Source organism: Bombus terrestris, chromosome 11 (assembly GCF_910591885.1).
Source record: "Bombus terrestris chromosome 11, iyBomTerr1.2, whole genome shotgun sequence".
In the NCBI taxonomy this organism is placed as follows: Eukaryota; Metazoa; Arthropoda; class Insecta; order Hymenoptera; family Apidae; genus Bombus; species Bombus terrestris.
Genome location: NC_063279.1, coordinates 6,493,426 through 6,511,758, shown reverse-complemented (window position 1 = coordinate 6,511,758; position 18,333 = coordinate 6,493,426). Strand labels below are relative to the sequence as shown.

At 27.7% G+C, this 18,333-nt stretch overlaps 3 protein-coding genes and 2 long non-coding RNA genes across 11 annotated transcripts; 3 read left to right on the top strand and 2 right to left on the bottom strand.

Annotated features, from left to right (window-relative positions):
- Nucleotides 1-28: 28 nt before the first annotated feature.
- On the bottom strand, nt 29-14,906 carry LOC100648833 (antichymotrypsin-2). 6 transcript variants are annotated; one of them, XM_048409832.1, is made up of 8 exons: nt 13,333-13,482; nt 8,525-8,646; nt 8,234-8,416; nt 7,896-8,106; nt 7,545-7,759; nt 7,271-7,456; nt 7,065-7,200; nt 29-328 (listed from the first exon to the last, which is right to left on the bottom strand). In XM_048409832.1, the coding sequence occupies exons 1-8, from the start codon at nt 13,340-13,342 to the stop codon at nt 189-191; spliced, it is 1,203 nt and encodes a 400-aa protein (XP_048265789.1). In that variant the 5' UTR covers nt 13,343-13,482; the 3' UTR covers nt 29-188. The 6 variants fall into 6 exon arrangements, with proteins under 6 accessions (XP_048265789.1, XP_048265787.1, XP_048265791.1 ...); XM_048409830.1 differs by lacking the exon at nt 29-328 and adding an exon at nt 1,390-1,639; XM_048409834.1 differs by lacking the exons at nt 29-328; nt 13,333-13,482 and adding exons at nt 1,781-2,052; nt 14,766-14,906.
- LOC125385893 lies at nt 5,319-7,150 on the top strand. The gene is made up of 2 exons (XR_007225622.1): nt 5,319-5,460; nt 5,525-7,150. It is a non-coding gene; the product is annotated as an uncharacterized LOC125385893 (long non-coding RNA).
- On the top strand, nt 8,725-10,610 carry LOC110119728. Its single transcript, XR_007225630.1, has 3 exons — nt 8,725-9,380; nt 9,451-9,527; nt 10,445-10,610. It is a non-coding gene; the product is annotated as an uncharacterized LOC110119728 (long non-coding RNA).
- A 765-nt stretch (nt 14,907-15,671) lies between the features above and the next one.
- LOC100649305 lies at nt 15,672-17,250 on the bottom strand. Of its 2 annotated transcripts, XM_012314072.2 has the most exons (4): nt 17,147-17,250; nt 16,809-16,909; nt 16,495-16,712; nt 15,680-16,117 (listed from the first exon to the last, which is right to left on the bottom strand). In XM_012314072.2, the coding sequence occupies exons 2-4, from the start codon at nt 16,858-16,860 to the stop codon at nt 15,920-15,922; spliced, it is 468 nt and encodes a 155-aa protein (XP_012169462.1). In that variant the 5' UTR covers nt 16,861-16,909; nt 17,147-17,250; the 3' UTR covers nt 15,680-15,919. The 2 variants fall into 2 exon arrangements, with proteins under 2 accessions (XP_048265798.1, XP_012169462.1); XM_048409841.1 differs by lacking the exon at nt 17,147-17,250 and having other exon boundaries at nt 15,672-16,117; nt 16,499-16,712; nt 16,809-16,913.
- A 139-nt stretch (nt 17,251-17,389) lies between these two features.
- LOC105666268 (EKC/KEOPS complex subunit TPRKB) lies at nt 17,390-18,198 on the top strand. Its single transcript, XM_012314076.3, has one exon. It carries the CDS (start codon nt 17,530-17,532, stop codon nt 18,070-18,072), a length of 543 nt encoding a protein of 180 aa, XP_012169466.1. The 5' UTR covers nt 17,390-17,529; the 3' UTR covers nt 18,073-18,198.
- The last annotated feature ends 135 nt before the right edge of the window (nt 18,199-18,333 follow it).

Here is an 18,333-nt window from a genome sequence, read left to right as displayed (position 1 = left end):
CGTTGACGAAAGAGTAAAGTAATGCAAATTTTAAGCGAATACAATACATTTATTGCGACACAAGCTATTATTAGAATGCCTATAACTACGAAGGATACGAAGTATTTATCACATTACTATGATATTGCAATTATGACATTACTGTCCTTAGACTTTGAGTTCGTTAACAGAACCACAGAATAATGTTTTTAAGGATTCTTAACGTGTCCATTGAATAGCGTTACGATGTCTCGATTTTCTGTTTGTTTTTTATAAATAGCATAATAGAACGGCCGATCAATTTGCATTGGAGTCCAACTGGGTAACTTTTCAACTTCAATTGTTATTTCTGGAACAAATTTTATATAAGCTTTTTTAATACCGTTTTAGCAAATGTACAGATCGAACTGAATCTCTATAATTTCTAGTATATCTTAATGTATCATAAAAGAAACGATTCTGCATAACTTTTTCCTGTCCATGTAACCACCGCACAGTGACAGTTTTCGAGATATCCAGAAAAGGCTGTCGGTACCGGTGATTAATTCTGCGTATGATTGTGCGTTCGTGGCAGCATATGTATCAGTATTGTAGCCGGCAGCATTACGATGACCGGATAAAATAACATCTGAGACGAACTTACTGCTTGACTCTTATTTATAATTAAAAAGATTTGGGTTAGGAGTCATATAATCTTCCAACTTATATGATAGACATCCGACCTTTCACAAGTAATCCCACGTACTTCAATTTTATCAGTATATAGATCGGTCAAATTCAACTTCATAAAATAGGAATTAAAATATAAGAAATAATTATCTTTACATAAGTTACACTATATATATATACACCCCCACTCATATACACCCCCATACTCATCTCCTTTAGATTTACTTTGCACCTTGAACTTTGGTAACCATAAATCTATTTCATGCATATTTAGACTTACAATGTTGCTTAAACTTGTATTTTCCAATTTTTTTTCAGCATCAGACAAGCCATCAACTTCGTTTGGAAGAATTCTGATCATACTGAAATCTGGATGCTACAAGATTTATTTGCTTCTTTTGCATTTCACAAAGTTTTATAAAGAAGCAGCTTCTTCTTACATATCATTGACTTTTTCTTCTAAACTTACCCCGTATTTTAATCATTTAATCTGATATAGTCAATTTTGTGGACAAAGAAATTCAGGAAAATATCAGTATATCGTATTAACCAGTATATCGCGCACGCACAATTATAACTTACCAAATGTGCAGCTGGACAAATTGTAAAGTACAAATTAAATGATAAAAAAGGAAGCAATTATAGGCAGAATTCACTGCAGTAGGAAATGCTAATTTCTGTAACATATCCAAAAATCATCAGAAACCGTGAGATGAATGAGAGGTAACAATAATTTCAGTATTCATTTTATCTATTTATTTAATTCTTCTCTTTCCGCTTTGAATGGCTTTCACCTAACAGGCTTACATTAATACATAATGTTTATCAAAGTATAAAAATAATATAATTTAAGGATTATTAATGTGTCCATTGAATAACGTTACGATATTTTGATCTTCCGATTGACTTTTATAAATACTGTAGAAAAATGGTCGGTCGATTCTCATCTCTGGGACGGGGCGAGGAAAACTCGTAAGAACGAAGAGTATTGCTGAAACAAATTTTATGGAAATTATTATTGTTTTAAAGAAGTTGTTTAAAAAAGGGAGAATATGTACGATTTATTTAATTTTTTTATTTAATTTTCCGAAATGTATATATAATTTCTGGTGTAAGAGCAAAATAATCCACATTTAAAGTGAATGCAACACATTTATTGTGGAACAAGGTATCATTAGGACTTATAACTACGGAGCACACGAATTAATAATCGCATTAATATGATAGTATTCTTATAACACTATTGTTGTTAGATTTCAGGTTCGTTTACAGAACCGCAGAATAATGGTAGGTTAATATCATTTTCCTTTTCATCGTTCATAGTTTTTATGATATAATAAAAGAATGGCTGATTAATTTTGAACTCCCTTATATTACGAGCTGTTTTCTTCATAATAAGTAAACCTGAAACAGAGTTATGCCGAACGTTATATGTATGAATAGAGAAACAGCCATATGAAGCAGATATATACACATTCGCTACCGGAAGTCACACATGTATACATGTTTGAAAGCATTAAAAGCTACCCAAAACTCACTGTTTCATATCTGTGACGGAATATTATCTAAATATTGATATTTGGAATATGGAAAGCCACTTTTTCCTTGAACAACTATGATGAATGTGCTAATATTGAAAGTTTATCGTAAAACATGACAATTATTCATGAAGCTGCTGCCATCTCGGATTTCAACGACATTTACAATATGTTGCAGGAATCAACATTTTGAACAACTTTTTCCTCTGCATGTTACCATCAGACTCTCTAGTTTTCGAGATGTTTATAGAAACTGTCGGTAACACTACAGTGAATAGTACCTATAATTGTGCATGCGTTACAGCGCATGCGTTAGCATTGGTTGCCAGCCATCTTACGGCGGTTGGATAAATTGACACCTAATCCTATATATACTTTAAAGAAACGATAAGAATAAGGATTGAGTCAGGTGTCCATTTATCCGGCTGGCAATCAATATCAACGCTTAAGCTGTCACAGACGCACAATTGTAGGAAGCAGTCACTCCAGTGGTACCGAGAGCTTTTAACAGATATCTCTGAAACTGATACTTGGCGAAAACAAGAAGGTATTTAGAACCATACCGCCGACAACATTGTAAACAATCATCGAAATGCAATCAAGGCCGCAGCATCCTAAATAATTACCTGAAACATTCTTTGCAAACAATGTTAATAAGAAACACTTCTAATAAACAACAGCACAATTATTTTAATTCGACAAAATTAAAATTCAAGGTGCAAAATATGTTTAGGAAACAAAATTGCAGAACTTTTAATCGTTTCTACGATGTTGATAATATTATGGGAAAATGAATAATAAACAGAAAATTTCAATTTTATAACTGGTTTATAATAACATCATAATTTCCAAAACAAAGTATATCTATATCTAATGGTTCATATACTGAAATAAGTAAAATATTAGACTAATCCCAAACTGATATTTTCCTCTATATCATTTGTCCACAAAATTAACTGTACCAAGTAAAATTCTGAAATCGAGGATACGTTGATTTATAAGAATCAAATGGAGCATTATGTACATTAATTTCGTATCTCAAAATTGTAAAGTACAAATTATACAGGTTGTGAAGCTGTGATAATTCGATGAATACTCTACCTTTTTAACTTAATGATTGCTTACTTTTTATTTGCTACTTAATTTTTTAAAAGTGCTCATACCGTAAGTCACAGACATGCGCGCGCGCACTCGCAGGTACGTACACACGATATTTTTAAAACATTTGTAAATACAGTCATATCTCATTAAGCGGAAAACTTCTATAAGAATATAAAACTCGATAAGGCAAAGCATCCATGATTTAAAGATTTTTGGCTTTCATCTTGAAATTCGAATCAACCAAAGGTCAATTGTACTATAATATTGTAAAGAATCTTGTTTTGTAAAGTGTACAAATACACATATGTATAATGTAAGTACATAATCAGTAATGCATACAGTTAACATAATGCGTTCCAACTTATAAAGCAGCAGATTAAAAAGAAGTTAATCGCGATACAACCACGTTGCAATTAACTTTATACATCTGTAACTAATCATGCTTTTAATTAATAATTAATTTCAATCCTGTCAGTGACAATAAAAGTGAATCTCGAACTCCTAGAAAATCAGTAAATCCATCTTCTCGAAGCAAATGTGGGAACAAAAATTTCAAATGTAGAGTATTTGTATCATTTGTTGTTAGCATTTATTTCTTAATAATTTCACCGTTTAGTAGGTTGTTTCTAAATCGAAACAGTAGAACTTACGATCGTCCCTCAACAACTAAAACGTACTATGGAATATTGTTCAAAATTATATTGGAAAATTGATTTATCTTAGTAAATTTTGGAACATTCTAATAGATTGTTAAAACGTTAGTGAGATGTAACAACCGAAAAATATAATTTCAACATCAAAGACACGAACCTATGCATCTTTGAAAATTAAAAAAGAAACGATATACACAATTACACACATTATAAATAACACATGATATAATACATGAGTAAGTCTATTTTGGTAAGTTTTATACCAATGTCTCAAAAGTGTTTTTAAATATACAGAATGTTCAACGAAATAAAATGTTCGAACGACACATTACATAGCGTACGAATGTTTTTCGAAAGCGAAGGTAATATCAATTCTATTCCTTTAAATGGAGTCATGTGTCTTTTGTACAGTAGTTTATATATTTTTTAAATTCTGCACGTAGATAATGAAATGTTTTCATTAGAAAAAAAAGAAAAATTTGATATACAAAATATAAAGAAAACTATAATAAGCAGGCATGAAGATATAATAAATATTATATTACAAGCTGTTATAACAAAGAAAATGATATGTTAATAAAGTAAGCGAAAGCGTCATAGAAATATGTTGCATTTATCAAATACTCGATATTTAAATTAATGCAATAAGAACAGAGTACAGCATAGTAAAGAAATGAATAAAATTTTCTGAAGACAAGACAAAATCCTTATGTATTGAGTCTTGATTGGTTTGCATATTAAATTGTAAAAATAAATAAGGAACAATTTAATGGTTAAAGGAAGCAAGTTAAGTTTAAATATGTTACAAGGAACTAAATATAATAAAGTGATAGAACTATAAAATAGAGATGAAAATTTTTAATAAAATACAAATTATATTGTTAACAATAAGTTAGATTCATGATACAGATAAAACAGGAAAATCTTATTTCTTCTTCTATATATATGCTTCATAGTATTACATGATCCTTTAATGGTATTGCGCGATTTCCTTTGATCAAATAATGTTAATATAATGTATTTTAAGATGCAATATGAATGAGGACAACTTTCTCCACGTATAAACACTCATCTATTTAAATCAGTCGATCCAGTCAAGAAACTTGTTATGTTAAAATTGGCAGAGATTGACAGAACAATCCACGATATGGTGTATGCTGTTAATCCCTAATTTGATGTTTAATAACGTAAAAAAATGGGAAGGACGTAGAGATCCATTATACAGTGTAAAGTCGATATGTTATCTATTTAATTTTCAAGATTAAAGAAACGAAATTACGATATAGATACGATATTCATTAAGAACAAAATCACATTGTCGTATTTAACGATCGACAGGAATGGTCGATTGACGTGGAACTCAATGGGCTTCGGCGGTGACCAAATGCTCGAAAGAGGCCTTACACTGAGACCTGCCACAAGTAATTAATAGTGAATTATTCATTTGAGCCACAAGCTCGAACTAAATAGAGGAAGAATTGGATCACTACAATGTGCTATGTTATTATATCAAAATTAAGGTATGCGAAATGATATTATTGAAAAACCATTAAACTCATAATATAGAAAATTTTGCTATATTAGAGTGAATGTGAAGAAAGGAAAAAGAGCGAAGAAATTGATAGTACGTATAATTCTTGACAAGAATAGACAGAGTAATTAACTGAAATAAAAACATATAGCATAATCAAGGAAATCACGCAGTTGTCTCGCAGTCAATGACGCGGCCTTTGAAGAGAACTACGTTGTCATCCCGTGATGTAATTGCATAAAAGAATGGTCCATTTACTCGAAACTCTTCTAGGGAAGGAGACAAGAAGAGCGCAATCTCCATTTCTGTCGAAAAAAATTGTATACTATTATCAATTAGAAGAAAAACACTTCAACCAAATTCGTTTCCACTAGATTCGTCCATCTTCCTCCCTCTTTTTCTATTTTCGATTTATGTGATTTTGTTAATAATTATAATAGTTATGATTCATGATTAATATAATTATCATCTAATTAAGGGGACAATGTAAATATAATTAGATGAATATTTATTGCAGACTCAGCTGTACTAAGGTATACATATTACATCCTTGAAATCCAACATTATTAAACACTTGCACTTTGAAAAACACTTCTAATATATGGTCAGAATAAATTATTTATTGACAATATAAATAGTTCGCTTAATATGTAGTCAATATATACTTAGCTTCTTTACTTGTAGTATCTCCATATTACTTTTCACTAAATGATTAAGATATTGTATAAAATAAACTAATATGAAACATAAACATGTGAAAACACATAATAACAGACTATTAAATAGTAATGCAAAGAACTGTACATTTAGAAATAACAGGAAGCATACATTTTGAACTATTGTGTACACATATAAACACGTTATAGTTATATAATTTTTGATATAATAGATTTAAATTTATGTAGAGAAAATAAATACACATACGCATATTTACATAGCTTGCAAAAAATTAGGAAGGGCATACATGCAAATTTTTAATAATTAGACTGAAATATTAAAATATGAAATAATAATACTAATAAACATTCTCTCCAAACTACTCAAAAGCTCAAAAGAATCATAAATTAAGCAAAAATTGAAACCAAGCAAAATACTGTTATTTTATGTGATAAATTTATGTGTTTTGTATACTTATCTTGTAGTATATCATATATAATAACATGATATTATTATAATATTAACTGTATTACTTTAATTTTTTCAGTTCTTCTATTTTTATTCATATGTCACTTTTATATTTCCAAATTATTCAACACCTCTCAATAATGAATATTATTATTGACATAAATATATTTAGCATCTTTTGAAAAGATACTGAAAATGTTTAGTTTGTTAGTACAAAGTGCAGCTCTCTGTGGGGTGGAAATCTGGAGGCGACAGGGAGATGGAAGGATAGATTGAATCCAAAGAAAATATATGAAATGAATCTTAGGTTCTAGCCAAAAAGCCAGAGCAGTATGAAATAAATAAAAAAATAATTTTTGTATAATATTACATTATTTTTTTAATATTTTCATACCTACTATTTGCGCAAAGTGATATCTTACATAATTTAAATATAAACTACATAACATAGAATGTTTATTTACTTACCAGTTGCAGCAGCAGCTTCGCTTCCTTCTTCATTTACTTCAATGTATGCCTTTTGTATAACATCACTGACGTACAAAGCTTCATCAGCAATCCCAGAAAAATTAGCGCGAGGAGTAAATGCATCAGTCAAACCCATCTACATAAAATAAGAATTAAAATACAAGAAATAGTTATCTGTACATAAATTACACTTTATATATATATACCTCTTTTAAGACATCATTGAGTTGAAGCTTACTTTCCACCTTGAACTTTGGTAACCATAATTCTATTTCTTGCTCATACCCTTGACTTATAATGTTGGACAAACTTGTATTTTGTAGTTTTTTCTCAACATCAGACAAACCATCAATTTCATTTGGAAGAATTATGATCATACTCAATTCGTCACCCTAGAAGATTTATTTCCTTGTATTTCACAAAATTTTACACAGAAGCAACTTCTTTTTATACATTATTGACTTTTTCTTCAAAACTTACCTTGTATGGTATTACAACAAATTTAGCATCTAAATCTGGAAGTACTCCATATCTGTAATTACCTTTTCTATACATTGTAGGAACATTTCTTACTTCAACTTTACTAGTATGAAATGCCATATCGTTAGTGAACTTAGGGTCAAACTTATCTTTCCATTGGCCTTTAAAATATACTGCATTGACAAGTACTAATTTAGTTGCGTCATTTAGCATATCTGTTTACAAAAAAACATTGATAATGACATAAAACGCCATAATGTGGTTAGAAATACTGAAGCTAGAATGCATTCAATCAAAAATTTCTATAGTATTTTCTTTATACTTTAATAAATAAAATAAACATATACAAACCAGCAGTTATAAGCTCTTTAATGAGATTATTTGTATTTTTTTCAACCCAACTATTAATAATATTTGCAGCTTCCTTATTTTGAGCAAAGTTTACCAATTGAGAAGCAGAGCGGAAGTAAACTTCTGTTAAATCTTTGTAACTTGGTTTCAAACCTAAGCTTGCTGCTAAGAAGGCTTTATTTGCAACAGCCAATTTATTGTCTTTCACATTCTACATTAAGACATGAAAAAAATATTATTTAGCGTAGAATAATGCATTTGTTATTTTATATTAACAAATTTATAATTTATACTATACATTAAATTAATAAAAGCAAAAGGTTGAGAGAGATACCTACATTGAGATTATCAATAAGTGACTGATAACCAGATGTGGCAAGACTCTGTGATGTTGGTAGATGAAGTACATTTCTAAACTGAGCTTCTGTGTTTCCACGAGCTCCAAAAGCAGCCATAGCAAGAACAATACCTGCGCTTAGAGGAGATGTAATGAGGTTGCCAGGATTATGTTGTACCACAGTCTGAAAACCATTTGCGTCTCTATAATTTATTCATCTTCAATCATTTGCGGGATATATAAGCATTTCATAAGTAGTATTTGAAATAAATTTTAAATTACGCTATTTTACCTGGAAAAATGAAGAACTAAATTGATTTGCACCTTCCACAACGGAACGCAGTGCTTCAACATTTTTGTCTGCCTCTGACATTGTTATTAGGGCAAGAGCCACCAACCAGAAACTTCTTATTACTAAAAAAAATTTAGTAAAAAAATTGTTATTAAAAACTGGCAAAATAGATATGAAATTTGATATATGTATTACATATAATATTATTTTATATAATAATATTATCTTTATATATAAGATATATGTATATATATTATATGTAAAAATTAGGAACTTTACGATTAAGTATTGCTTTAAATAATTTTTAACATTAAAAATTAAATTTACTATCAATCAATACATATATTACATGAAGTAATAAATGACTTCTCCAAAGTTCTGAAACTTAACACCAATTAGAATTTAACGAAAATATTCTATAAATTTAAAAATATTTTTAATACATTTCAATATATTGTATTATTTCATACAGATAATTTGTATATTATTTTGAACATTGTCAGTAATCATTATCCAATACCAAACATTTCTTAATACAGTAATATCCGGGACCTAACATATGAGCCGTTTAAAGCAAAAGCAATGTAATTCAATCTTTCGTCTATTAGGTTTAACACATCTCGAGAGCGTAACCTTCACTGTCTTTTGTGCACAAGAGATATAAGTATATCTTCATTAGTTTTTCGATGGATAACAGAATAAGTGAGAATCGCCTATCCAGTCCCTTACGGAATTCTTACTTTATCTATTATTATTCATGAATCAATTTTTTTTACTTATACTATTTTTGCATTAAATGACTCATATAGAAGATATATTCATTGTAAAGTGTATATAATTAATGTACAAACAATGTGTAAGTTATGTAGATACCCGTAATTTCAAAGTTCAAGATGCTTATAAAATACAAGGTTTTACTCTTCAAGGTTTTAAAGATCGAGCGACCGAGGTCAACAACTACGCGTCACGATTAACGAAAACCAAAATGAAAGTTTCAAATAAGGTAGGGACAAGTAACCAAGTTTAAAACCTAAATGTCAATGTATTCATATTTTTTATTACCAAATTCATCAATCAAGAAATAAAGTATCTAAATAAGTACGAACATTGGTACGAACTTTACGTATTTCCAACAAGAATAATTTATATGGTTATTATTTAATCATAGAAATACTATTAACTTATTATATCGTCATTATTTAATCCTTTTTTAATACAAATTTATATGAATATTTATAAATTTAATAAGCAAACTATAAATAAAAGATTAATTATGTTATAGTTAACGACAATAATTTAATCATAGAAATACTATTAACTTATTATATCGTCATTATTTAATCCTTTTTTAATACAAATTTATATGAATATTTATAAATTTAATAAGCAAACTATAAATAAAAGATTAATTATGTTATAGTTAACGACAATAATTTAATCATAGAAATACTATTAACTTATTATATCGTCATTATTTAATCCTTTTTTAATACAAATTTATATGAATATTTATAAATTTAATAAGCAAACTATAAATAAAAGATTAATTATGTTATAGTTAACGACAATAATGTACATATTATCTTAATGAATATTTCATAGTTATCTTTACATAAAAAGAAGATGAATATGCTAGCTTCAATAAAACCATAAAATAAAAAATAAATATTTTCGCGATTGAGATAAAGTTGACATTATATAAATTCTTATCTCATAAAGCAATCCTTTATTTATTTCATTTTTGCTAGAATCGACAAATATGTTCATCACATATTAGATACTAACTCGTTATTTATGCAACTACTGCATATTTGCTATTTTCTTTGTAATTTTTACAACTTTTTATTTATTTCGACTAACAGCAACTTTTACAAAAATTTACAAAGATCACCTTGTAAACTAACCCTTCTAATTTTTCAGAAAAGCTCGAGTCGTTTGTTTCCTTGTACAAAGGAGATTCGAATATTGATAATTTCGTATATGGATTGGATACGTATAAATTTACACCTCATGTTTTTTGTCTGATACAACCATATACCATTAATTATGTAAATTAACTTATAATATATACATTGTTTTAAATGAAGCAATAGTCTTGGATTAAATTAAACCAGACAAAAGGATACTATATTGTTAAAAAAATTAGTAATTTAAATATTAATTACATATTAATTATTTATATTATTTATAGTATTTTATCATTATTAAATATTCGGAGTTTTCGTTGATAAAAATAAGCATATAAAAAATACTAAATTTAATTATGACAGCTTCTCGTGTGTCATACGCTATACATATATGACATATATAGAGACGAAGATAATGTTTTCCGTAAATCTCACCGGGGAAAACCCATTAATTACATATGCATTGTAGTAGACTTATTACTTTCAACATGACTAATAATAGCATGTAAACGTAATGGAAATAACGATTTAATAATAATTAGAATCACGTTTACTACATTGCGTAGTTACAGTGATCAGTATTATCATATGATATCGTACTATCGCTGTCAACGGTATTTATCGATAGACAAATTGCCTTTGTTTCGTAACACATTTTATGAATGTGACAAATATAATTGTTTTTCTAACGTAATCACGATTATCTTGATTTTATGTAAATTTTACAATTGTCAATATAGATTATTATGTAAATATTTTTTAAGCATATTTGTATAATAAATATTTGTATAATAAATATTTATACATTAAGTTAATACTTTATATTTTACTATTTCACCAATGTACTTTTGTAATTCTGATGGTTTTACGTCTGAGATATTTCTGAGTAACGTATGTGGTTATATACGTTAAAATTATAAATAGGTAGATAATTATTAGTAAGAATGCTAATTACCATATCAATAGATATTAAATATCTCTTCGTTGAAATATCTATTACAGAAAGATTTACGAAGTTACTAAAAGTAGATATAGGATACATGCCTCGAGATCAATTTAACCAATCTAGATACGAATAAAACATAATGTGCCTTATTACAATAATTTATCTTGTGACATATTTAATAGCAGATTTTCTCAAATGAGAAAGAAACGCCACGATATTCGTATCGTTACCGAATGTGTGCGTCTTTCACCACTTGATTATTTGAAACTTGATTACACCAATCAGTTTCTTATAATTATAAATAACTATATTATCGGTTAAAGAAACAGAAATCCCATGAAAAATGCAAATTTTATACGAATGAAATTGAACTGTTGTTACTTATATTAATATTTTAACTAATTTCATTTCCCAATTCAGTTTTTTTTTTAAATATCATGTAAGTAACGCTACATCAAGTTGATTAGTTTTCCTTAATACTTAACTATTTATGTATAAAAATTATATATATAAATAAATATAATTACTTGCAAAATGAAACGATGAAAGGATATTCGTTCAGAAATGTCTTACTTACATGTAACATATAGTCATAAAATTCTATATTCTTTCTATTCAAATACGAGGGAGATGAAGAATAGAATGAGAAACAAGTTCTTTGTCACTTATGAACGTAATACGGATTAGAAAATGGTATCAAACATAATGGACCTACACTTCGTTCATTATTCACTTATACAGCGGTTAATGACAATGTTCGAACGACCTCTAAAGTAAAATAACTGTTTAAAAATTTGACCAAATGACTTGAATTTTTGTTAGATGTTAGAAGAATTGGTTTAATACACGACATATGAAAAAATTTAGTAAAAATTGCAATTATTGGAACAAATAAAAAATAGTAAAAATCTTGAGGAAAGTAATAAAAATCACTTCTTACAATATTTTTATCTATGCCTGTAATGAGAATTCAAACATGTTTCATAGATTTATGTCAATTATATATATATGTATGTACATGCTGAAAATTCCATCGAAATCGGTTAATGCAGAAAATTTATTATTATTTATTAAATTAAATTTATTTCAGTCATACGCCGAAAGTCATGAAGAACTACGATTTTCATCATTTTTTGACCACTTGTAATTCATAGCAACGTTAATCAATTTTGATGAAATTTTCAGCATTATGTAACTGGCATAAATCTACATAACTGACATAAATGTATTATTTAAATTTTTATTACAAATTCAGATAAAGTAATTGTAAAAAGTGACTTATTTTCTTCGCGATTTCGATCAGTTGTAATTTTTTTAAAACTTTTTCACACATCATCTAGCAAACCAATTCTTCTAATTTCTAGAAAAAAAATTCTGTTTTTATTCTGTTTTAAAGAATTTTCGAACACTTTCTTGAGCCACTACATATTATCACACATATACAGTTTTTACCCAATGAAAAATTTAGCAGCCTATACTCAACAAAAACATCAATAAAACACAATAAGTTCTTATTTAATATTATTAAAAAATATGCTATAAAAGACATAAACTAGTAAAAGATTATTATTTAGAAGTATTATTGCACCGTAAAAATATTAAGGTTAAAAGGTGGCAGAGATCATCAGTTTAGTCGTAAGACTTAAAGACAACATTTTTCTCGTACAATAGAAATCTCGAAAATAACAACGAAGTATCTTTTTGAAGTACGTATTTCTGAAACACAATAAACTCGTTTGCTTGTTGTAATAACATGCATTGAATAACATGCTGTGAAAGTAGTATCACGAATATTGAATATACATAAGAAAAATAATTACTTGGAGAGGGAGGTTTAAATGATTATTAATCGATTTGTATTAACTACCGAACAGAAATTATGCATACTCGGCTTAATCCGGGCCGAGATCCGCGATAACCTGCTTTGTCAAATACACATATATAAATTTACTTACATATACGCATAGTCGCGATCCCCTCGTTTTACCGGTTAATCCTCTTCTAAAGTTAAACGCAGACTGCAAGAAGAAACGTCTGAACGAATATAAAAGCGCGATAAACGACCTCAGGAAAATCCTGGCAGTGGGCAGAGCGAACCTACCAAGGATCGGTAACGAACGAACAGCCAATCACGAGGTACGCATTCGATTGTTCGTAGAATCGTACAAATCAAACCAACATGAATTCTAAATCTTATTTGTATTCCACTCTATATCCCGCATGGACTTGATGTTACAAACATAAACAGGGCAATGATATTACGACTAATATTATCAGAACAAATACTGTTAATATAAATATCAACATAATAATATCTATTATATGCCTCCTCTGTAACTAATAGATTTACGCATATTCTGTTTGTTCATTCGAATAATTTTCAAAAATGTGAAGTTGATTTATTTAAAAGTTATTTGTGTAAAAGTTGTAAATTTCTTCTTTTATTTTACTCGCTCTTCTATAAAATAATTCTAATAGTCCCAATTCTACGAAAGAAACTAATTTTAATATTTTTTGTATTACATAAAACTTTGTGTTACAATACATATACAATGTATTTTTATTATGGTTTCAAAGTACTATTGAAATAAAATTTAAATGTATAGTAAAAATCGTATATTCACATGGGCTCTATTAAAATATTTGTAGTACAACGACGTTTTAGGATTTTTCACCAGCAATTTATTTTGATCGATGTTTACATTAGTTGCGAGATTCACGCATGAATTGAGAGATACGAATAAACCTGATTAGAATTCCATACACTCTACCAGTAAACAGATGACTGAAATATTCTAAGAATAATATGTATGTGTAGATTCTCCTAGATATGCTAATGGAAAATATATAAAGATAGGCAATTATAGATTATGAATATCGTGTTTCGAAATTGTTCATTTAAGTGATTAAAGTACAAAATATTAGTTTTTTATTTTGTTACAAATTTAAGCAAATTAAATTATAAAGAAAGTAAAACTTTTTTACTACATGTTCCTACTTTAATGAAAGAGGAAAGGCTTCAAATTATCGATTTATACCTAAAGAGTACTTGACTTGTGCATTTATCAGTAGTAATACTTCAGGTTTGTAAGCTTTTTTTTATTATGTAACGAGATAACATAATCGTTTGATAACAACATTTTAAAAGGAATATTATCTGAAGTATTCATAAAATAAAGAAAATATCTTAATAAGAAAAAGTGACCTTGACCTCTTTAATGACATCTACTTTCTATCTCGCATCACGGAAATTAATATTACATATTTGTCGTTTGATGAAACATGTTACAAATATATTAGTACGTATGATTCATGTACACATGCTGTCAAAGAATTTATCTGATTCAATGAAATAAAAACGTAAGTAATTCATAATAGGTACACTTACCGAATTATAAGCGTTGCACAAAAAGCAAATTTCCCGCGTAATTTATCGTATGTGTTAGCACCTTCCTTAAGATGTTACAATTATATTTATTTCACTTGTGCGCAATTACCCTACTGTAATAGGTACTTTGATAGAAACTGCCCAAAATTAAATGGATCGCAGTGTTCAACAGATCGATCAATTGATAACTGTAAATTGACACACAAATGCCTGAAGTTAGGTTCGAATGAGAATTGGGCATGAGTCATAAAATAAACGCTGAGAAATCTGACGAACCTTAAGTAGTAATAGAATCAAGCATACGAATTGGAAATGAAATATTTTTTTCAGCTTAACTACGTAAAATAAAAAATGTATAGATATAATATATGATATTAAAATAATTACTCTTTATAAAATATTTTCGTTATCGTTACAATGAGAATATGTAACAAATTGAATTTATTTTTTAGTAATAGTCCAACTATTAAAAGTAAATTGGAATTCTATAGATTTTATAAATAACGAATAAGAGAAATCTATTTATCGAAGAGTACATCTATGCAATGTATAGGATCAAATATACTGTACATTAACACTATTTCACGCTTCAAATAATACGTATTAAATATTTTACAAAAATTGTTTTGTAACTTACTTTATTCGCTATTTGTATATATTTATAAAAAAGCGTTTTAAATAGACGACACGAGAAATAGGTAGAATTATAATAAAAATGGCTTTACTTAATAAACTGTAGTACTATAGTTGTTGAGTGTTTGGTAGGAAATGAACCAAAGAGTATCTTCGGGGTGTGGCTAGCTACAAAGAAAACAGCTACATCTACACGTTGAAAATGATATAATCGATAAGATTATACGTGAAATTCCTGAAACGCAAGTGTATTGTATGTAATATGGATTAAATAGTATTGGATTGATAGAAAAGTAAATAGTGTATGAAAATTTCTCTTGTATGAAAGAAGAAGGAAATTTACTTCTTGATCGTTTTATAGTATTGGAAAGGATATTGATAACGAAATATTTTATATCTTTCTATATGCACGTATATGTATTATTTAAATACATTTAATAAAATATAATAAGTGACATCACTTCTTAATAATTTCATTCTTCATATAGAGCATATAAACCGACATATAATAAAACAAAATTTTATGCTTTCTCGAAATATTCACGATTGATATCTATACCGCGAAATGCTCTATTCTTATCACAGCATTTCTCATGATTAGGATTTTTCTGACAAAGTTCGCAACCACAGATTGGTTCCCGTGATTGTTGTGGGCGGCTATTTGGCGGGCAAGGTGGTGGCTTTGGTTTATCATCGCAACAACATGGCCTACAAGGATCCTATAAATAATATTTTTCTTATGAATATTTCTATATTTGTATTTAAAAAACTGACGTAATAATAATTAAATGAAAATTAAGATATGATTTAAAAAATACGAAAGAAAGAAAGAAAAAAAGGAGCGGTACTAAAGAAAAAATGACTCATTTTATGAGAAATACCTTTGATCATGTAAAAATAATAAATATTAATAAACTCTCCCTTTCTCATTTTTAAATTATTAAAGATATATGCCATATATGTTTACATTATCTTTATCTATCTATCTATCTATCTATATATATATATAGATATATAGATATAATATATAAATATATTATATATATATATATATAATTTAAATATTCAGAATGAAAGTGACTTGTTGTAAAATTACCTGCATTTTAATATAACAAGAAGATTTAACATCGGGGCAAATATCACTAGGACGTTGATACGGCAATTTTTTTGAACTCGAGGGATCTACACCATCTTTTGTATCTTCGTCTGATAATTTCACTCCCTTACTGAGTTCTTCGTCCGGCTTTTTCTTTTTCTTTTTCGGAGGACATGCTGATTTAAATTCCGTGGAAGTCCAAAATACTCCACTATTTACTAACCAAATAATAAATTATATGTTAAATGATAAATTATCTACGAGACAATTAAAAGAAATTTGATATTATCATTATAAGACAACAAAATATTTACCAGAGTCACAAAATTTATTCCATACACTTTTGCAGGGTTCTTCATTGGTCATAACTAACTAGAATTTTTAAATCTTTTAAAATATGCTGTATTAATAGCTTCTACAACACAAAGAAAATTTTGAGGTTAATTTTAGCAATTCATTCTCAAATAGGAATAATCAAAATTAAGAATAACTTCATATCGATACGGCTACGTGTATGATATATTCGATCTTCAATCGTTTTGTTTTCAATCACAGATAAGTGTATCTTTTTCTGTGCTTATATATATTTTAGAAAAAAATGTTACGTAGTATTTATTTCAATAATTAAATCTCATTAATATATAAATCTTACAGATGTAATTTTTCCTTAAATGTACGCAATTTCTTATACATAGTTAGCCTAATAAGTGGTTTAAATTTTAAATTAAGAGTGGGAAGAAATTATTTACTAAGTTGTCGCCCCCTAGTGGTATAAAAGGAAGATCCACTTTGTTGACAGTAAATAGTATGAGAGTAACCAAACTTTTATTTAAAGTTATTTGTATAAAGTACAAAAGTTATTAAATTGTTTTTTATTTAAATGGTTATATAGCTAATTATAAATTTAAATTAAGAAGAAATTATTTCAACGAGTTTTTATTCAGGCCATATGATATGTATCATATTTTGCAAAAGTAATATCAGAGAGGAAATATTAATATTTGATTTATTATTAAATATTGAACACTGACAAAAATGGACGATTATACAATATCATTAGATCCTGAAACAGAAATGGTCTGCACATTATATTTATTTAAGGATGTACAAAATTCTAATGAACTATATAAAAAAGTTATAGACAATAAACTTTCTTGCTGTATTATAAAAGCGGCGCTTATAGTGGATCCTTTGCAAGTAATAGTAGCTGCTAATAAAGCTGCAATTAGTGCAAAAATGGCTCAGTTAACTACGAAAACTTTATATACCGAGGTATTGTTTAATTTATCAATATCAAAAAACATATCACGTTCATTAGCAAAATTTGGTGTCAGTGATAATGACAAAAATATACTAATAGCAATAATACACAAAGAACGTGATGGATATTCAATGTCAGAAATACTAATGAACAGTATAAAAGGAGAAAGGGTATTGATTTCTAGTTTGCCTCAATTTACAGATTTTGATTTAGTAAAAAAAACATATAGAATTGATGAGAATGAATTGAATATTTCTACTTTCATTGATTCTGTTATTTCTAGAATCAGCTGTAAAGATTTTATATTATTGAAATAAAAATATCTTGGCAGAACTTTTTTTAGATAAACATTATTTGATATCTAAAATTTTTGCGTACTTATGTAATAATGTTTCATAAACAAGAAAAAATTAAATATATTGTAATTTATCCATTGTAATCAATATTATTGTTTTATTCCTCATATTTATTTTTATAAACCTCATAGTAACTTAATGTGATAATTGTGAATTTTCTGTAAATGTTTAATGTAGATTTTCAAATTCTTAGTATATAAATACAACATGGAAAAAAAATAG